The sequence below is a fragment of the Pelobates fuscus genome, chromosome 1 (genome assembly GCF_036172605.1).
Source record: "Pelobates fuscus isolate aPelFus1 chromosome 1, aPelFus1.pri, whole genome shotgun sequence".
Taxonomy (NCBI): domain Eukaryota; kingdom Metazoa; phylum Chordata; class Amphibia; order Anura; family Pelobatidae; genus Pelobates; species Pelobates fuscus.
Window position 1 is genome coordinate 149,212,468 of NC_086317.1, and position 22,898 is coordinate 149,235,365.

The following is a 22,898-nucleotide window of genomic DNA, read 5'->3' on the forward strand; positions in this document are numbered from 1 at the left end:
CCATCTCATTCACTAACACACAAACCATCCCACTTTTAACCATCCATCCAACACATTCAATTATTTTGCTAATGCACTTAATTGTGTTCTATCAACATATATAATCCAAAAGATATAAGTAGAAGGTTGCACTCACGGATTTAAAGTCCAAAGTTTAATGACAAATAGTTAAAACATCCAAGATCAACGTTTCAGTCCTTTCAGACTTTCATCAGGAACATATATAATCCTTCTGACAATTGCCCTTCAACTCTCCACACCATCACCAGGCAGAGTGTTCAAAGTACAGACTTTGCCAGTTCTTGTAATTCTCGAAACGTAGGCATACTTACAAGCACGTTTTGCACATTTTCCATCTCTGTATTTTGCTGTTTCTGCATGAAAATAACAGAAAATAAAATCTATAGACTTAAAACAAAAACTAAGGGTTTTGTTCAGATATGGATTTATGAAATATTTATAGTAATATGATGGAAAAACTAAATTTATTATCTGGGAAAATCTTAAAAACATGAATGCTTGTCTGGTGAACCCCGATCTTCTCCAGTATAGAGTCCCATCTCTTTCCACTGTGTTGTGGAGACAATATCATTTAATTATGAGAGTGTAATAATAGCAAGATATGAATGATTAAAATCCATTTACACAGGGTTACACATATTCAACATGTAACGACAATATTTTAATGACTAGGTTGTTGGAGATCAGAGTTGCCTGTTAATGGTGGGTCAGGCTACCCTAGTGGCAAAATGATGTCCTCCTTATATAATGGGAGAAGCACTGGATTATACACAGATTGAATAATACTTAAAAGCTACATCGAAAAAAAATGAACATAGGGCTCATCATCATTTACTTGTCTGTAATTTAAACAACTGAACACTCCCTGCCCTAAAACATATGTCACAGACGACATCAAAAGAAAGTAGTGTAACCAGCTTAATTAATAATCATGTATTTTTTCTATAAAACCACTGTAGAACATTAGCGTTCCATTACTGATTGGCAAACTCCATCTCTCTAGAACATATACCAGTGGAAAATCACTGGCAGAGGTTCGTTGGGCTGCGCAGCTGCAGATCTGATAGTTGAATCCCTCAGCTTGGGCTGCAATAATGATAATGATACTCATGAACATGTGTTGTTCTTCATCTGTATGTTATGTGCATTTGTTACCTCACTGTTGCAGAGTGCTACAAAAACACTGCAGTTTCATCAATAACTGCTAACGATTTTTACGTTATTGGGCTGTGTTATTTGTGTATCTCTGGCTGCAGTGAAGGTGCTATATTAATATGTCTGTAGGGCTAAATGCATAAGTTCCTAGTACTAATTTCTGTTTAACGTTCTCTATTTGTTATGTAGCTTGCAATTGTGACTTCCAGGGGACAGTGGACATTGGATGTGACAAAGCAACAGGTCAATGTCTGTGCCAGCCAGGTTTTGTAGGAGCTCGTTGTGACTTGTGCCAACGTGGTTACAGTGACACATTCCCTAATTGTGTAGCCTGTCATTCCTGCTTTAATTTTTATGACCATGAATTTAAAACCTTGGGGTATCAAATGCAAGCTCTTCGGAACACCAGCACAGGCCAGGGATGGGAGACAGATCCACGCTTTGGACCACGGATGGCTGGAGTAGAAGCTGAACTTCAGCGCATCCAGGGAATTCTCGGTGGATCGAGCATATCAGACAGTGAACTTTCACAGGCGGAGAGCCAATTCGCAAAAATCAGGTAAGACACATTCAAAGTGAACTTCACTAAATAACAATCTTCGATTCATCATTAGATTTTTTTGTTGTTTCCATGTTTTATGCATATTGCATTTTGTTGATTTAATTAGGATAAATTTAGGAAAGTATATTATTTTCATTCCTGATGGGTTCGTTTATCGAAATAGAAGTGATACTTTACCACAGGTTTGTTTATGCAAAATAAATGCTTTTTGAAGTTATTACTTTTTTTTTTACTTCTTTAGTTGTTTCTTTAAGTGCAGTTCCTCTGTATATTTTTTGTGCTCATTGTGACTGTATGGGACATTTTGCACCTGTTCATATAGACACTTTGGGCGCCATATACATAAATTATTTTTGTGTATACCAAAGTATGTATGATATATTTTTACTTGTATTCTGTAAACACTATGGACTGTATGGGGACATGTTAATGAAAAGATTGCAAGTAATCCATTGACATTTATTGTGTTTATTTTTTGGATTTATACAGAGGAGAAGTTCAACAGCTAAACCCGGACCTTCCACCAGCAGAGAGTATCGAGCCTCTTACATCTGACTTAAATTCTTTGAGAGCTGAGTTTAACAGCATTAATCTAATTTACCAGAGCAAAAAAGCACAGCAAGGAAACAGTACTACAGCAGATTCTTCAGGTAGACCATTTATTATGTCTTATATGCTGTGTTCCCTCTGAGCAAGATTTTTGTCAAAGTTCAAGCATTGATAAAGTAAAAAAAATATTTTTATGAAACGTACACTCGCGATTTGTATAGGAATGGCACTTACTGCAAATTTCACTAACTAACTTAGGGGGAAACAGGTTTATAGCTTTGGGTCTTTTTTGATGATTTAGGAAATCACTAGTAGCATGGGGACATAGAAGCCACCAAAAAAAAATCAGTTTGCAGAGGCTGGTGTTTATTTATATAGGTTTGCAGAGCAACATCGCTGCGAGCAGCAAAATGTATTGTACGTTTGTGCTCCTGTTGCCATATAATACTGGCGAAGTGTTAAATGCCTCAAAAAAGAGTTGTATCCTTCATAAAATTTTCGTTCAGCAACACATTAAATGCACTGCAGCAATTAAAGTGTTATGTTATTTGTACATATATATATATATATATGAATTTCTATAAATGCTTGATCTAATTTGATCACTTTAAATAAGATCATTTTTTTTTTCTGTATATTCAAAATAAAATTATAGACTATTCTAGAGTGTTTACTAGTCCTGTCCATCTATGCTCCTTGAATTGGTGGAGTATAGGAAACACATGATATGGTAGTTTGTCTTCCAAAGTTTTTAATGGAGATAATTATGGATATAGTGCGTCACCTAGTGACACTAAAACATGTAATCATAGAGCTATCTAAGAATGATAGATAGATATGACTTTTAAAAGGTCCTATACATGGTATGTTTTATCTCCTTCAGGTTTGCTTAGGTCTGTTAGCAGTGCCTACCAATCATCACTTGAATCTGCTGAGAGGGTAGCTGCTGCGGGAGTCATTGTGTCCCAGTCTCGGGAAAGCAGGAGAGAAGCACAGAGACTGGAAGGGAAGTCACGAGATGCACTGTATGATCTGGAAACATTTCAAGATGAGCTGTCCTACCCAAATCTCACTCCCACCATTAACAGGGTAATGTCTGGGGGAGCTTTTCAACTATATTAGTAACATTCTTTAATGCATGGGTTCCTGGTGTAATGATATATAGGCAAGTCCATTACAGATTTTATTTCTTTTAATAATTGCTTTGAAACTAGTATATATTGCTACCAAGCAGGTAGGGTTTCTTGCATCTAACACTTATAGCTACCATTAATTACACCCTTCCACTAAACAGGATAGAAAAATCATAATTTGTGAATTTGTCCAAATATCATACCTCCCAAGTGTCCCAATTTAGAAAAGAACAGTCCATATTTCGGCCCAAATCCCTCTATACCTCTTTTCTATTCTAATGAACCTCTGGGAATTGTAGGCCATCAACCTCTGGGGGAGGCTGAGATGCCCGGCTTAAGCAGCTCCTATCTGCTTAGAGCCCTAGCGGAACTACTGCGTGTGTTTAGCAGCACGACCAGGCCTCTTTAATGTTGGCAGCCATTGCTGGATGGAAGTGACTACCTGTCACATCCTCCCAGCTTACACACCGCGTGGGCTGCGAGGAAGGAAGAGGCACAGAGATAGAGAGAGTATGTAGAGCTTTGCAGACAGAGAGCCAGGCTCAGACTCCCATCCCCCTCAGACAGCCGAGCAAGCCACCCTCCTGCACCCAAAAGATATGGAAGCAGGTGGTGGCTAGGAATAGGTAAATTTTGACTTTTGTATGTATATGTGTACGGGTATGTGTGTCAGTTTGCATGTGTATCTGTATGTATGTGTATCTGTGTGTGTGTGTGTGTGTCAGAGTGGGTATATATGTGTGTATCTAGTATATATGTGTGTGTGTGCTAGTGTGTGTTTGTGTCACTGTGTGTATTTGGCTGCATGTGTGTATATGTGCATAGAAACCAGCCTTCACCTTCAAACAACAACACTACATACAAACATATACATGAAATCAAACACCAACATTATATGCAAACACACTCTTGCCATCAAACACCATCACTACATGCAAACACATTGTTGAAATCAAACATCAACACTACATACAAACACACCCCTGCATTCAAACACACTGTACACAACGCAACTGTTTTCAAGTGGCATTAGTACATATAAACACAATTGTATTCAAATACCAACACTACACACAAGTAGACCCGTATGTTCACACACATACAAAAACATGCTTACATTTTACATTTTAACTTACAAACGCCTGAACACAAATAAAACCCTGCAAGGATGGGCAAATGGTAGATCCTCAGCTGGCAATCCATCGTGGGAGATGTATGACAGATGGGAATCTACCTGTTGGCCACCATTGTGCTAGACAGGAGGCAAAAAAAAATCTTACTTAAACTAAACTAAAAGAAAAATTTCAACTAAAAGATGTCTACAAAGCCAGAGTAAGGATAATTACGAAATTTGTAACAGTATAAACCAGTGATATTTGTCAGCCTCAAGATAACTGCTATAGATTGTTTACTGTAGACACCATTTTCCCAGTGCTCTGACTTTGAGAATTTATTGTCGTATATATTAGTTTACAATTCAAAAATGAATCAATTTATTAATTAAAAAAATGGTCACCAAAAGTTTAAGAACCTGTGGTGTGATTCCTTGGTGTGAATCCATGGTGGGATTACAATGGAAATACTTCCATTCTCAATTAAATCTTACTTGACTAGATTCACACTCTACATCACTATTATACAATGTGGTCTCTTTCTGATTTCAGGATTTTTATTTATATATAAGTTTAGTTGCACCCGAAGTACAGTATAGCAAGATCTTGTAACATCATGAGTCCTATGTGTTGTATTCTTAGATTTGTGAAGGTGTGAGAAACGAACCTTGCACTCCAGACGATTGCCTTGGCACAGTCTGCCAAAGGAACAACAACTCACTCTGTAAGGTGGGATCCCAATGCATGGGAGCATTTCCTTTGTCTATAAATGCACTCAGGAATACAGAGAAAACAGCCCGGGATCTGCAGGAGCTCAACACTCAACTTCAAAAGAACATGCAGATGGTACAGTAACTTGCAGCATTTCTATAATCCACTAAATTATGTAAATCAATCAAGCAGCATTTCTATCAGTTAAGGAGCTGGTGGGAATATAGGTTAATAGTGGTTAATAGTGGTTCGTGGATAGAAACATGTTATAAAACACAGGATTAAGGTACACTAGCTACACAGTGTTATAAAGTGTTAAGTACGGCATTTCACAGTAAAACTCTATAGTCAATACATTGAATCTTCTCAACAAAAGGTCTCTCAATAAAAGTTCTTATTTGAAGCTTTTGATGTTGTTTTGAAAATAGTTAACTACTTCGCAAGACTAAACTGTGTAAGGTTGGACAATTTTGTGTTTCCTGCATTGTGTTATTTTACATTTTAAAAGAGCAGTCTAGACACCTTAACGTCTAAAGCCCACTATAATAGTTCTGGTACCATCTTGGTTATGGTACCAGAAATTCCCCTAGGCTCTCCTAGTCAAACAGTTTTCTAATCATTTGACACTTATCTGGGTCACCCAAATGACTCTGGACAAGTCTCCTTTGTCTTTTATAAAATAGAACTTTATGTAAAAAAATATATCAAATTCTTCCACGTTTTGGTGAAATTCATTGGCTCTTCTTAGGAATGAAGAAAAGTGTCTTTGGCAGGACAGAGGTCATGTCAATTAGTGGGTGGGACTACCAAGAAAAGAAGCAATACTGGCCATAGATGGTAGCATGTTAGTTTAGCGGACATGTATGCTAGATGCATTGATAGCTGCATCGGACAGCCCCACTAAGGACTGCCCATGTGTACAGCACTACAGAACTACTCTTGTAGCTCAACATCAAAATCCCTAAATCAGACTATTGCACCAAATTTTACTGTTAGGAGGTATGCCACCTAATATAACAAAAGTATTCTCATTCTGGACAGCTCCTACTGTTGGCTTAACATTGGACATCCACTTTGACTTCCCAGCAAATGATACATTAGTGAATAACGCTACGTGTATGTTATATTCACAGATTAATGAAGCCGAGAAAACCGCCAATCAGATCCAAGATGGTGCTCAGCATTTGACAGAGCAAGTGACCAGGGCCAGAGGACGCATGGATGAACATATGGGGAGCACCCGCCAGTTCATACAGCAAGTGAGGGACTTCTTAACAGGTCAGCATTGCAATATATCCCGAGTTATTCATCTTTGCAACATTTAATGTAAACACAACTGCACTCCTTACACTGCAACAACAGTCTGTAATACCAGAGACAAAAAAGAACAAGAAGGTTTATTACTAAATTAATGCAGAACTGACCAGGGGATATCACTTTTTAGGCCAAAATAGCTGAAAATAGGAGATGTAGAATTCTCCAGTTTATCTGTTTTGGTAAAAATCTTTAACTCTCCTGTCAATAGTCTATAATATCTGGTTCAGTGAATAAGCGCCATAGCTTATTACATCTATAAGATTAGGCAGAAAGAGGCTAAGCAAGTTAAAAGAGCTTCATAATCACACACAGAAGAGAAAATAGCACAGTCAGTAAAAAAAGGGGGACAAAACATTTTTAGATACATAAATGAGAAAAGGAAAGTAAAACAAGCATTAGTTAGATTAAAAACAAAAGAAGGAAGGTATGTAGAAGAGGATAAAGGTCTAGCTAACTGCCTCAATGAATATTTTTGTTCAGTATTTACAGATGAAAATGAAGGAAAGTGGCCTCAGTTAGAAAAAAGGACAAATGAGTAATTTATTACATGTGAGTTTACAGAGGAAGAGGTTCTATTTCAACTGTCAAAAGTAAAGTTAAATAAGTCAATGGGACCCGATGGAATACACCCAAAGTTATTAAAAGAGCTTAGTGGTGTACTAGCAAAACAGATGGTGTACTAGCATTAACAGATTTATTTAACCCATCATTGTTAACAGGAGTAGTCCCAGAAGATTGGAAGTTAGCGAATGTTGTGCCCATTCACAAGAAAGGTAGTAGGGAGGAGTCGGGCAACTATAGGCCAGTAAACCTTACTTCAGTAGTGGGGAAAGTAATGGAAACCATGTTAAAGGATAGGATTGTTGAACATCTAAAAACACATGGATTTCAAGATCAGAGACAACATGGGTTTACTTCAGGGAGATCATGCCAAACAAATCTTATTGATTTTTTTGATTGGGTAACTAAAATAATAGATCAGGGTGGTGCAGTAGACATTGCTTACCTAGATTTCAGTAAGGCTTTTGACACTGTTGCACATAGAAGGCTTATCAATAAATTGCAATCTTTAAGTTTGGATTCCAATATTGTTGAATGGGTAAGGCAGTGACTGAGTGACAGGCAACAGAGGGTTGTAGTCAATGTAGTATATTAGAAAGTTTGGGCTTGTCGCCGGTGGAGTACCTCAGGGATCGGTACTTGGACCCATTCTCCTTAATATTTTTATTAGTTATATTGCAGAAGGTCTTGATGGTAAGGTATGTCTTTTTGCTGATTATACTAAGATATGTAACAGGGTTGAGTTTCCAGGAGGGATAAGCCAAATGGCAAATGATTTAGGTAAACTAGAAAAATGGTCAGAGTTGTGGCAACTGACATTTAATGTGGATAAGTGCAAGATAATGCATCTTGGATGTAAAAACCCAAGGGCAGAGTACAGAATATTTGATAGAGTCCTAACCTCAAGATCTGAGGAAAGGAATTTAGGGGTGATTATTTCTGATGACTTAAAGGTAGGCAGATAATGTAATAGAGGAGCAGGAAATGCTAGCAGAATGCTTGGCTGTATAGGAAGAAGTATTAGCAGTAGAAAGAGGGAAGTGCTCATGCCATTGTACAGAACACTGATGAGACCTCACTTGGAGTATTGTACGCAGTACTGGAGACTGTATCTTCAGAAGGATATTGATACTATTAGAGAGAGTTCAGAGAAGGGCTACTAAACTGGTTCATGGATTACCGGATAAAACTTACCAGGAAAGGTTGAAGGATCTTAACATGTATAGCTTGGAGGAAAGACGAGACAGGGGGGATATGATAGAAACATTTAAATATATAAAGGGAATCAACACAGTAAAGGAGGAGACTATATTTAAAAGAAGAAAAACTACCACAACAAGAGGGCATAGTCTTAAATTAGAGGGACAAAGGTTTAAAAATAATATCAGGAAGTATTACTTTACTGAGAGGGTAGTGGATGCATGGAATAGCCTTCCAGCTGAAGTGGTAGAGGTTAACACAGTAAAGGAGTTTAAGCATGCGTGGGATAGGCATAAGGCTATCGTAACTATAAGATAAGGCCAGGGACTAATGAAAGTATTTAGACAATTGGGCAGACTAGATGGGCCGAATGGTTCTTATCTGCCGTCACATTCTATGTTTCTATAAATAAAAAGAACTAAAGATTCAGTTCACTGAGTGTGAATTATTGGGAATTCTGAGTGCATTGAAACAAAGCTTACTTGAATAATTATTCTAATTTGAGTATTTTATGGATTAAAATTTAATATTCACTTTGAATTCCCAACAATCACCACTTTTATAACTTGGCAAAAATCTCCATTGCATATCTCTCTACTCATCTTGTCCAGTAATTTACCAATTTTTCTTTTTAACAAACTAAGAGCTATTATTTGCAAAGGAAAGATCAAAATAAGTTTTAACTGCTTTCTTTGCTTCACCAGTTTTGTAGCCAGCAGACCACGCAACATTGTCTTACACACTCTGCCGCTGCACGAGCTGTCTGAGACCTGCATCGTAGTCTGCTCCTTCCACGTGCCTCACGTTCAGGTGCTTCCTGTGCAGACTCTTAATCATACTACAGAGCTGAGCAGCAAAGCAGGCTGCTGACATTTCACAATGTCAGCTTATCATATTCATAATCTGACAGGATAACATTGTTGACCTGTATTATTAGTCATTGGAAGGGGGCGCTCAAGATCAACGCCTAATTACACTAAACTGTATTATGGTACATTAAATGGACCATGTAGGTTGGAAGTGAATCATTAATGTGTTATATATATATAGTGCATGATATAAAATTATGGAAAAAAATACATAAAGGTAAACTAAAAAAGATACTTGCCTGTAAAGTTCCTGCGACTACTGCTAAATCACAAGCCAGCAGAAAAAACTCCTCCTGGACCAGGAAGAAACTCCAATAATTAAGAACTTCTAAATATGGTCTATTGGGTCTGATTGGGGATATGTATCTCTGCACCCAGCTGCAGTTATTGTACTGAACAGCCGTGATGCCACTCACATACATGAAACCATGTCCCATAGAATATTACTGGGACTTTACCCAAACATGTCAAGGTCTGACCAGACCTTCACATGTTTGGGTAAAGTCCGTGTGATCAGGGCAATGTTTAATACTGACCGGATGTATGTATCGGGAGGTCATGGGCCTTGCATACCATCTACTAATACAGCAAGGGGTCAGAGCTGTACTGTACTAGACTGTACTAGATTATGTAACACCAGAGACACTTCATTTTTCTTGTCAGACATACTACCTGTATTTCAGTGCACTTTGCTACTGTTTGTAGTTGCATTTTTCAAAAACTTCAATAAAATTGTAAACATTAGAAAAATAAAAAAAATAAATCATCATATAAAACAATGGAACTGCTGAATAAACTGGTAGCAGTTTATTGAAACAACGTTCAACCAACCTGTCCACTATGCTTGTTTTCAGCTACTCCGCAGGCTGTCCACTAGGGCCAGACTTAGGAGGTAGGGACATGAATCGAATGCCCCTATACAGTACTAATATTTAAACATCTATAGGATGATGTATAAAATGGTCTTTTGAGAGCAGACAAACATTTAGACTGATATTTTGCCCTTAGTTTTGCAAGTTGGCCGTCAGCTGACCTTTTCTCAGTGGAACTTAGTACATTCTGTTTCAATGTAGACTATATGCATTAGCTTAGGAACTGGAGATGTAGTACAATGTAGTGCATTTTTCCACATCTAACAATACTGTGACAGGTATTATTGTACAATCACGTGCGCTTTCTACAAGCCACAGGTTAATGGCCTGCTTTGGGCACCGTGCATCATTTCCTGGAACAAAGCGATCTGACCATACAAAGGCAGCCCGGTAGGAGAGATTTATTTCAAGGGAGACACATTTTCATGTTTGAAAATTGCATGTATAGAGAACACAGAGTACAGTTTAATAGTATCTATTGTGCTAGGCAAACGATAGATGTGCTTCTCCAAAAAAGAAATATTCACAGAGAACGTAATGAATTCAATGATAAAAAATTAGCAGGTTAAAGGATCCATGTGTTTACCCTAATTCAGTAGTGTATCCTGCGTTAGCCCTTCTCTAATTAATAACACAGTGTGTGCTAATTTGTGTGATAATTCTGTCTCCCTGCAATCAGAAATGTTCTGCAATAGGGCTCCAGATAATGTAAGATAGAAACTCCAGACACATAGTTAATAGTACAGGTACTGTGTAAAATGATTCTGTGCTAAGCATGTTAACCCCTGCATTAATTATATGCGCCTCTTTTATTTAAAAAAAGAAGATTTTGTTAATCCATCCTCCTGTTAATTTAACAGGAGCATAAATTAAAAGTGGTTGACAGCCTTGGGTAGAAAGACATATTGCACAGTTCTTGTAGTTACATCAAAGACAGAAGTACATACACAAGCCACAGAACACAAAGCAGACAAAAACAGCACACAAGGCAATTGATAGACCTACAGACAAAAAAAGATAACCGTATATGTCCACAGTGATCTGTATATTATAAAAAGATAGCGTAATGTATAGATGTTTATTGTAAACTATACATTTAGTAATTCATTGATGAGGAATCATTGACTGTAACCAACTCAAGCTCATATGTCTCCATTAATGTTACATTGACTCTTATGGAAAACATGGCAGAGCTGAAGATAAAACGATAGACAGGTTATAAAAAAAGAATCACAGGAATAGGTCTGATATGAAAAGGAGAAAGGGTATGCAAACCCCCCCAAAAAAAAAAAAAAAACAGGAGGAAACTTTGCAGATTGTGCAAGGAGAAGCCCTGGCTGACTCTAATATTCAGGGAGGGTGAGCCAGGATGTTAACTGAAACACGAAAAGTGAGATGAAGACGAGAGCGATTTAGGGAGTATGGTGGAAGCAACTGGATGAATATTGGAACACTGTATGAGTTGCATCAATGGGCATGTCCGAACTGAATCACGTATGAATGTCTTTTTTTCAGACCCAATGACCAATCCAGCCACTATTCAGGAGGTCAGCGACTACGTCTTATCCCTCAGCTTACCTGCCGACTCTGCCACCATCCTGAGAAAGATGAATGAGATCCGCAGCATAGCAGGCAAACTGCCCAACATGGATGCCGTTTTATCCCAGACCAAGGATGACATTGCTAAGGCCAAGAAACTTCAGGGCGAGGCTGAGTTGGCACGGTAGGATTCTAGCTTTTGACTCTGAGCTATATTCATATTCATCCAATGCAGAAGAGCACAGGGTTAGAAATGTTTATAAGGTCTAGGTGACGAAATGTTACCTGATGAACTTGGCAGAAGCACACTGCTTTACACTGATAGCCGTTTGATGGCTGATCATGATCTAAGTGCGCAGACACAACATCACACACAGTCCAGGTGGAAAGCCATGGACATGGAGGACTTAACTTCATTTACGTTGAAATATATGAAACATATACATGTTCTGCCAGGCACCTTGACTGCCCCTGGCTACAAACTTAAAAGACATTGTACATTTATAGCTATATAAATATGTAGTTATTGAGCTTTTCGATTTACTCTTGCACTGCAGGTGTCAGAGTTATATGCATGTTTGCAAGTCCTTCGCATGAAGCTAGGCCACTAATAAGTCCACCACACTGTCTGTATCCATACATCTGTATGACACACTTGGCATTACACGATGGTTACCAAATTTGCCTAGGACATCTTGCCCTCCACATATTTGGTGTATAAAAGTTGAATAGGAAAAAAAATAATGTGACGGCTCGTTTTTTTATTTTTATGTTTACTTTTTTTCTTTGTAAACATGTGTTATGTTTATATTGCCCTTCATCTAGTCTTTGATGATTGTAACTTAAATGAGAAACACATTTGACCTTGATGGTAATACAGACACTGCCATAACTTTGTGCTCCCTGTGTTCCAGACTGTGAAAGAAGCATTAACCAGATTAACTGCTTTGCTACAGACACTTGCTTAATCTAACACAAGGCAATATGCTGGCATTTCATTACAAGAACTTTCATTTTCTTATTCAGAATCTTCACTATTTTAGATGAGTATAAAATACAAAAATATGCATGGAATTCTAGTTTCTCTGGACCTTTAATATACCATACTACTGAATAACACTATGCCAGCAAGGAGATTTTTGGGGAAATCCTGACATTTGTGGCAAAGGCAAATGTGAATTGTAACTCCCAAATCTTCAAATATATATATACACACACACAAAAAGATAACAAAAAATACAAAAGACAAATTTTATAGGGAATCGAAAACCGATATGTGCCACATTATGATGAAAACAAGTCCATGGACATTTGTGAAAGCTATGTAATGGATCAATGGTATAGTAATACATTTAGGTTTAATAAATAATTTATAATAAGCTCAGTACTATACCGTAAAAGTATGCTATGTTAAGACCTCCGTGAATTCTCACTTTGTACTGCATTCATTAAACCAGTTCTAAGAAACTGTTTTTCAATTTAGGAACAAAGCCATGGATGTTGAGGGTGATGTAGATGGTGTGATCATGAATTTAGGCACTGCAAAGACAGCCCTTCTGGAAGCTGAAGACAAGATTCGAGGTTCCAGTTCTGCTTTACAACAGATACAGGATCGTATGGAAGAGGTGAGACTCATAGTGACTGCTAATATTGACACATTTATTTATTTTTATGTTTTTAATTAAAAAAAATGTAGTCACATATTTCTATTACTGCACTGGTAGAAGACAGAATTCTCTCCTGGTCTATACCTTAATATATTCAGTCATTCAGTAGTCATTAATATTTTTTTCTGTATTCAGATCCAGCAAGTTCTTGACCCTGCCGAAAAAGGGCTGACAGACGTTCAAGGCCAACTCCAGGACTTCACTTTGCAAGTGGAGAACCTGCGTCAAAAAACAACAGCAAGCCGACAACAGGCAGGGAAAGCGCAGCAGGCAGCCTTGGGGGCTCTAGGGAAGGCTGAAGATGCACAACAGGTACCGATGTCATTTACTTTATGACTGTTCAATGAGCAATATTGACTTATCCAACCCTAAAATTAATACTTTGGAAAAGGATGAAAGAGCTGCTAAAGAGGTTTACAAGATGTCCTAGTAAAGCACAATGCACTATGTGGTGTATGTGCTACCAGAAGAGATTTCATTTTTGCATTCTGGGTGAGATGCATGACTCGTAGATGGAAGGTTAATAAGACAAGCCAGGCCTATTGTGAATACGTAGACGCAATACTGATGGTGGAGAACGTTAATCATTAGAACATTGTATATATATTATAAAGTCTGATGCTTACAGGGCAATCAAATCTAGGTTCAGGTATTCAAGCACTGGGGATCAAAGGGGGGACATTACACCAATGAATACAATGTTTAAATCGTCTTTACAAACACAAAAGAGAAAGAGAAACATTGACTTCATGCTGACTTCAGGTGCTAATAACAATGATTGATGGAGCTAAAATGGAGGTGTCCAGCTGCAGGATGCACTTCTCCATTTAAAGTAGCTCTCTCAGGAACCTTTGCATATTTTTGAGGCTGATTCTCTCCACCCAAGGGTGCCACCATCTTCCTTCTTTAGCTCTTGGCACTTCACTATTGCTGCACTGTATCTCTGTTTCACTCTACAATTGTACAGGACAGGGGTCTGTGGCATCTTCTGGCACATTGTAAGAGTTTGTCCAGGGAAATGGTGGCTGTGGGTCTGTGGGTATTTTCAAAAGTACCGCCTATTGTCAACTTGGACTTTGCACATAAAACAAAGTAGTCCCTATTTTTCTCATGATGTATTTTGAATGCGTTGGAATTCCATTGAAATTCCAATACAGCCATTATGAGTCTTTTATAAAGATTCTATCTTTAAAATATTTAAAAAAGCGACCAAGACAATTTTATTTTATTTTTCACAACTTACAAATACAGCTTTTCTTAAGTTTAGGGGACTAGTAGACATAATATTAAAAGTCCTTGTATATGCTGGCCCTACTTTTAAGTAAATATTGTGGAATCATATTACAGCTAAAGTACAGAACTTTGGGGTTGGTATGTAAGACAAGCAAAGGCAAGATTATAGTGAAGTAAATACACTGACAAGCAATCTGAAGTGAAAACGGCCATAAAGCAGTTTTAACAGAGTGTATTACGAAAATATACTTTAACATGTCTGTGTATATAGAACAGCTTCTATAGCACACATCCTCTTATCTGAACCATAAATCTTCTCAACAAAATGTCAACAGACAGGCAGCACATGATGCATTTCACCTCTACGATTGGAAACAAAAATACATCTTGTAACATAGATCTTTGAACTTGATGCCAAACTTATTAATTCACTGTTTTGGAAACCATAACAAAGTTCTGCTTTTCTTAAATGGTCTTTCACATGGTTAATAATGTATTTTTTACTTGTTACACATCTGAATAGTTATCTAGTGATCTAGTGATGGATAATCATGTGTATGCAATTTGTGGTTATATGTAACTGAAAAATGGTTTGCTATTCTTTCTTGCAGGGCCTGGAGTTAGTGAAAGAAAAATATGCCCTCTTAAAGAGTCGCTTAGGTACGACGTCGAACCTGGGAGCTCAGGGAGAAAAGGTTTCTAGCATCCAAGAGGAGGCTGATCGACTTTTCCAGGAGTCTATGGATATAATGAGCCGGATGACTGGTAAGCCATTACAGAAGGGGTATATTAGATATGTAACTTTAAATGTGGTTGTAGTTTTTTTTTGTTTAATTTGTGTTTATTGACTGTATAAAAGTAAGCATACAAGTGGTTGGATACATAGAATAATAGAAAAAAATCGTAAAAGTTGACATGGTACATTTTTTAAAAGGTTGTCAGTGTAAAACACTGTACATAATAAGCTTGTTGGGTTCCACAAGGTCTGCCTATAATTTCCATCCACATTTGCATCATATTTATTTACAAAAAAAGTTACACAGCATTAAACACAAAGTGTTTAAATAAACAAATTAAATCATAAATAGCATAGTACATAACAATAAACATCTGCTTTGGCCACAAAGCAGGGAGGAAGAAAAATTATTGGGGGACTTAGTTGTATGCCATCTCCTCGGCTATCCCTAAAATCTCTGGAGAGAGTACGGAAAGCACTGATCAGAAGGTATGTCATCCAACCTACACCGGGATTGGTCTGGGTCTGGGTCTGTTGGTAAGGTGACAATGTTGCCAGAGTGATGGGGGAGGAGGTCAAGTAGGATAGGTATCTATGTATTATTATGCCAACCAATGTTGGTAGTCACGTTCGATGTAACGTCTTGTTATCGTCAACACTCGACCAAAGCAGCCCAGATTTTGGTATATATGTCCCTATGTCCCGTGGTTGACCAGTGTTGCTCTTCCATGGCCCTAGTATTGTTAACTTTATTTATCCATTACAATAAGGTAGGGGCAGTACATGCAAATGAGAAAACAAGATCAAGACTGATCTGACCATAACTTCCTAAAGGAAGTCTGTAATATCACTTAAACATATCCTCCTAGATGAGGTAGCATGCAGGATTACTTGGTCGCGAGGGGTCTTCTTCAAAAAAGCGAACAGGATGGACACATTCCTAGCTAGACTATTACTCCCTTGAGTCCCTCGGATACAACCTAAATCAACAGTGGGAGTGAGAGGTGCAGGGAAAAAGATAGAAAACTCTCCAGTCTTTATATAATCACTCACCTGAGCCCTCGATTAAAAATCAAGGCCAACAGGATTAGCTACATATATTTTTAACCTCTTTTTGTCTCTCCCCAATATACACAACGCTCTGAAGCATACATTACATATTACAGAAATTTCATTAGCTATATGATTGAAAAATCATTGAAAAATAACAATGCCCCAGGTCTGGACGGGTTCAATTGTTTATGTTATAAAACATTCTAAGAACTCTCCACATGATCACTTTATTTAATGATGTTATGAAAAGTGACTCTCTGTCACCAGAGATAACTTTGGCCAACATCATCTTATTACCAAAAAAAGTGCATGACCCTACTAAACTAAGCAGTTACAGACCCATATCTTTAATTAATATTGACTCAAAAGTTTTAGATTGAATCCTTTGCTTCCAAAACGAATTACTCCGGATCAAGAGGGATTCACCCCAGAATGCTAATTATATGAAAATACAAAAAGGGTTGTTAATCTGGTGTGGAACAAAACATGAGGGCTGATGGCCACTCAAAATCCTTCTCTGTTCCTATCTTTAGATGTAGAAAAGATGTATGACAGAGTTGAAAGGCCATACTTGTTTAGATTACACTGGGCCTTTTCCCCCATCAATTTAAAGAAGCTGGCTCAGCTAGTTCTCCTAAGAGCAGGTCCCTCCCTGTTCCATATTTATAATGGGACAAGACAGGGATGCCCTATCTCTTCTCTGTTGTTCACCTTATCCCTGGAGCCACTCCTCCAGAAGATGAGAGAGCATCCTCTTGTCAACGGCATAACGATGGTCGTGGCATATGCTGACTACATTGTTCTCACGATTATGGTTCCTTTGTAATCCTTACCTCTGCTGTTTGATGTGATTGAAATCTTTGGCCATATATCTGGTTACAAAGTAAATATAGACAAATCTATGTCTCTGAGCCTGTCTATTCTCAGGAATAGAGACTTCCCTCCAAGGATGCGCTGCAGGGATTTGGGAATATAGAGGATGCAGGGGTACAACGATACATGTACCTGTCGGACAAGAGCTCCTTAGTAAGCTTTACAGCATTGAAAGATTTCTTCTGATACATACAAATCCGCGCATGTGGTTGGAGGAGTGATAGGACAAACCCTCACCTTATTCGAAGACCTCTGCATGCAAGAGACATATAGAAAGGGTCTTTTCTCAGTGATTTATTAATACTGTGTTAAGATACGGTTTAGGTGACATACCACCCCAGTTCAGTTAGATACAGCAGGTACTACAACCACCATATTTTTCTGTTCACATGCAATTTATTTATGCCAATGGATAGCACATAGAAAGAGTCTGTTGAAGTGCAGAATTCACATAATTGAATGACTAATCAAGATAGTTCTTCTGTGATCCCTCCTTCATTAATGAAGAGATCTTCTTCCTGCAGTCCATGCATTTTGCATATTGCAGGGCAGTATGTTTTAAATACTGAACATTAAGAAGAATTGTCCAGGAAAAAATGGTTAACCCTGCAACCCTATTCAAGTAAAATAGCTACTTGCTCCATTATGAAGGGTTTAAAAAACTGTAAGGAAACCAAACAGCTAAGAATCAGTGCAGTTCTTGAATCCGACTGATGGGTTAATAAATTTATGCCATGATTGTGAATAGCTGGTTACTATTCCTATGGAAGCAAGATACTGAATGGAAGGTTATGACGCTCTTGTTTTTATGTTATTCTCCCTGCAGCTGCCCACTCATTTTATACAAGCCGCGCAGACACGCTTGGCAATATGCTAGCTCTGAAACAGTCATAATGCTCCTTCTGCTCAGCGTAGCATTAAACTGCCAAGTCTTTGATGAAAAAAAATCTCCTGATTATCTCAGTATTGGTATCCTCTGCATACAGATTTAATGGAACACTGAAGCCACCAGTGATGCGGGCTTGTTTGGGTGATGCAGCCAGCCAGTCCCAGAGTGTACGATGTGGCGATATCCTGTACACAGCGTTTTATATGATATCATGCTGACTTTATTCAATCTTTAATCCTTAGAGCCTAAAATCTATACAAATATCTTCTGAACAATTAAAAACAACTTTAAGATATTTTTAATAATTCCATTTTACTAGAAATTTATGTTCATAAAAAAAATATATATATATTTTTCATTGCTTCATAAGGAAAACATTTTTAGGGTTATGTTTAGTAAATGCTTGTTCTGATAAGTGATGCAAATATAAAAAATGGGCAAAGTCACCAAAGGGACATGCCTGCTGGTTCCAATGGTTTCCAATGTGACTTGCTCCACTTTTATTACTTTAGACCACTTTTCAGAACTCAACATGCTTGAGACATAATCCCCATTGTCCATATTTAGATCCATATTATGAGACTGTGCTGGTAGAAGAAGGCAGTGCATGGTGTAAGGCTCTAAAGACAATTTGTAACAAGGGGCAGGGATTTATCTCGATTACTTTACGTGTATTTAGAAGAAGAAAGTCCACAACAGAAGCTATTTAAATAAAATAAAATAAAGAGAAAAAAAGAAAATCATTTAAAACTAGTGAAAAAGGCAATATTGACTAAATGTCGCTCTAAACATGTAAGGAATAACCATGCAATGCTCCCATATATAGGAACAAGGAGAAACCACCAGAAACACAAATGTGCTAGGGTCATTTATAAAAAAGATACCATACAGTCTTCTAATTGAAGCTGCAATATATAGTTGTACATGCTACAGTTATAAGGAATAGGAAATAGTAATAAGAAATCCTGGAACTCATAAGGACTGCAACAAAAAGCCAGCGGATATTTAAATGAATTACACTTTTAAACACTCACTCCAAAAGAAGGGGTTGGTTTATTCCGATATATATTAAATGTTGCAAAGTGTGGATTGCCTGCCAACACTTTCCAATTATGTGAATACCGTCTTTTTTACAAATATATATTTAGAAGAGCGGTATAAATACACAGCATACCTGGCTTGCACATTATTCCCAGAACAGCCGCCTAACGCGTTTCGTGTCACATGTCACTTAATCTTACAATAAAATATGGTTGTATCAAAATGTAACTAAAACAATAACATGCTAAACTTTCAGCAAGTCCATTAAAAGTCCAAAAATTGATGCTGGTAATTCAGATGAAATGGTCCACAAGGTAGGTTGGAGCATATAGAATCTCCTATCAGGAGACAAAGTTCCTAGTCTCCTCTTGAACAATGGATCAGGTTCTGGATGTCCGTTGGTTATTCTGACACGATGGTCTCTCTGAGTTGCCAGTCCATACTTGACTTTTACAAAGCAAAAACTCATACAAGAAGGTTATAGAGCAATTTAGGGATAAACTGGTAATGTTGATGAATAACCAAACGTGGGATTTGGGTGAAGAGACACGGGAACTTAAATGCGGATTGAGCATGCAACACATGCCTGGGGTGGTACTAGTAAGAGACTGGGTGGCTTGGTATAGAGCAGGTAACTTGGAGAGATCATCCTGTTGAATTAACCAACTAACATCTAGATTACAGTATACAGTGTCATAGTTTTATTTAATTAAACTGTAAAACAACCATATATTACTATTTCAATTAGAATATTGTATAGTATCTTTTTCAGAATCTGTTTTTTCTTTGCCTAGATATTGGCTTCTGGTAAATTAACTTAGCACATTAGTTTTATAGCGGTTTCTCCTTATTGTATAATATTCTACCTGAGCCTTACTGAGCCTTCAAGGATTCAAATAAACTGTTCGTTTTGATAGCTCTAATTTGTAAAATGGATGCCTTTTTGTAAATTTTTTTTTTTTAAATGAAATCTAGTTAAAATTGTATTATCAATGGGGGGCGGGGCCTGACCGCCAAACTGAACGGTCGCATACACCAACAGCTCCTGCATTATTGGAACCTTAAGCCTCTAACAAAGCTATTTTTAAGCCCGATCGACGACCTGCAGCCGTGGTCCGACGCACAGGGGTGCACTAGCAGAGAGGAGAGGCTTGCAACTAGGTGTTTTAGTCCCTCGAAGAAGAACCAGTCGTCCCCACGGGATGAGGCCTACTCAGGCGGTGAGCGGGGTGGACGGCCGCCGCCCCGCTATCCTGCCCGACTGTGTCGTGCTGGACCCCCATGGAAGTGCAACCAGGGCTCCGTCCCCCCCCCCCCCCCCCCGGGCCGGTGGGGGTGATCCCGGCCCACATCCTGCAACCTGTACTGCGCCAGACACCGCGCTATCCACACAACACGGCTCCACTAAAATGGCGGCAAATACGGACACACCAGCCTGCGACGGGCGCTACGCCAATCACCCCCACTCGATAGCTAAGGCTCTGGCAGGGCAGCTATCACATACCTGCACAAAGCAGCCGGTCGGGTGGGATCCTCATGGCACACTACTCCAGCGCCGGCCAGGGCACAATCGCGGCGATGCCAGAGCCCAAGCACACAAGAGGACAGCCGACCGACAAGCCCGGCACAGAACCAGACCACCCAAGGCAGCACGGAGCAACCCCTATGCAGGTTTACCCAGCCGACAGGAACTAACTCTGCCACCAGCCACAAGGCACACCCGGACTTGGTAGATGCAAAACGCCTACTTCACAGCACAGCACGGGCCTTAAGACCACCCAGGCAGTCCTGGCGAGCCTCACTATGCCCGCTCTATTACCACACTAAACCCATGGGCCCCTACGATGGAGGAGGGACAGCACTTACAACTACTTCCAGAGTCGTCAAACCTTCTGTCCCATCTTGGCGGGCAGCACGATATTCAGACGGGACGCCCGACAAGCCACCACGGACCATCGCCCGGCTGATATTGAGCTAACATGGAGTGGACACTCTAGACAAGCGAAGCTTGCTTTAACAACAGGACTTTGCAAAATTCCAACGACCTTGATAACTAGCACAGTTTTTCTCTTACCTACGCATCCTCTCAGGAACTAAGCCTGGACCTTTGGTTAGCCTGTACTAGAAATGTATATGTATATGCCTAGACAGAATGTCAGTATTCTCCACAATACATTAAGCTTGTTTACCATATGCTAGTCTGTATATATGTACTCCTGTAGCCTCTCAGGTCCCAAGTCCAGACTTACGTTTCAGCCTGTTTACCTAGCAATATATGACCTAGTTACCATCTTGCCTACTTAAACTAATGCAGGTCAGCGCACTATCTATAGACCTCTTGTGTTACAGCTATTATACTGTTAGACTACGTTTACCTATGTCAATGCTACCTTAACTCATGCTTCGACTCCACGACGACTTATCTGACAAGTCTGTTTATTTCTCATGCATCCAAAAAAAAAAAAAAAAGCGCAACATTTAATCTTTCCACACCAGTATGTATTTGTGTTTATCCCTGTAATCAGCTAAATGTCATAACCTTGCGATGTAATTGAAAATGCGCTTCAAAAATAAAGAATTAAAAAAAAAATTGTATTATCAATGAATAATCAACATTTTGAGACAGTTACTACATACTACATTACTACCACTAATTATGGTGCTATTTCCTGTCCGACGGAAAATATTAGAAAACATGTCACTATCTTGCTGTCTTTTGTATCCCTTGAAAACACACCATTCTTGGTAAAATAGATTGTAACACAACACATTAACAAGGACTGTTTACATATATTCAGTTGCCTTATATTTTGAATTTATCAGAATTCATAACACCGTGGGATAATCTCCAAACCCATTACCTCTTTCTAAGGTCTGTTATTTTTTTTCTTTCCTTTAGAAATTGAGAGTGAGCTACTAGAGGGCAGACAATCTCTGATGATCAAATTCTCACAGCTGGAGGGCTTGGAAGGAGAGGTCAGCAGCATCCGAGATCACATCAGTGAAAAAGCACATTTCTACGCAACCTGCAAATAAGGCAACATGGGCACTTCCATCTCTCTGAATGATTGCAGTATGTGCCTAGCATTTAGAAGGGCTGTGCACATTTCCACTGCGCGACTGATGTTCTGGAATAAAACTGAGTGCATTTATTTAACTGCCTAAGCGATCTACATCAGATAGAGCTGTGATAACAAAAGGGTTCAATTTTGCAATCTCGTTCCTGATCTTGTTGTCAGATATGTTTACAAAAACAGTTATCCTTGTTTATTTATAAAGAGTTAGTGTTTTCAGCTGTGATGCAATTATAGTACCTTCCATTAAACATTTAAACAAACAATTAGACAACGGTGACTGATATTTTATGCTATTTCCACACCCTGATCCATAAACATCCACAATTCCAAGTCCAACGTGATACTTTTATTCTGCCATCATAGCTGTTAAAATCTTGGTGCTTTTAAAACCAATGCTGTATTTTTTTATATACATATATATTATTTATTAACATTGCTAAATGTTTCCTAATGTGTATTTGATAAAAATAAAGAGATTCCCCACACAGGCTATTTGTTATTGCTGTTCTTTTTGCCACGGAAGTAATTAACAAGATAAAAATATTTTAATGTCAATAAATATGGAAGTACCGCCAATAAGACAAATAAGCAGAGCAGTATTTAGCTGCTATCTATAATGTAGAGGGTATATTTAAAGTAGTGTTTCTTAACCTTTTACGGAGAAGTATCCCTGCTGGTCTAATCAAATTTCTAAGTACCCCTGCCTCGAGAAAGTAATTTCTATTGAT

At 38.4% G+C, this 22,898-nt stretch overlaps 1 protein-coding gene across 4 annotated transcripts in view; it reads left to right on the forward strand.

The window, feature by feature from the left end:
* Positions 1-22,658, forward strand: part of LAMB3 (laminin subunit beta 3) — a 162,752-nt gene extending 140,094 nt beyond the window's left edge. For all 4 annotated transcript variants that reach the window (XM_063450913.1, XM_063450922.1, XM_063450931.1 and 1 more), the window contains 10 exons: positions 1,366-1,735; positions 2,228-2,388; positions 3,171-3,376; positions 5,175-5,378; positions 6,377-6,521; positions 11,578-11,785; positions 13,085-13,226; positions 13,404-13,580; positions 15,113-15,266; positions 21,993-22,658. In XM_063450913.1, coding sequence (XP_063306983.1) covers positions 1,366-1,735; positions 2,228-2,388; positions 3,171-3,376; positions 5,175-5,378; positions 6,377-6,521; positions 11,578-11,785; positions 13,085-13,226; positions 13,404-13,580; positions 15,113-15,266; positions 21,993-22,129 — 1,904 coding nt within the window. In that variant the 3' untranslated portion in view covers positions 22,130-22,658. The remainder of the gene's footprint in view (positions 1-1,365; positions 1,736-2,227; positions 2,389-3,170; positions 3,377-5,174; positions 5,379-6,376; positions 6,522-11,577; positions 11,786-13,084; positions 13,227-13,403; positions 13,581-15,112; positions 15,267-21,992) is intronic.
* The last annotated feature ends 240 nt before the right edge of the window (positions 22,659-22,898 follow it).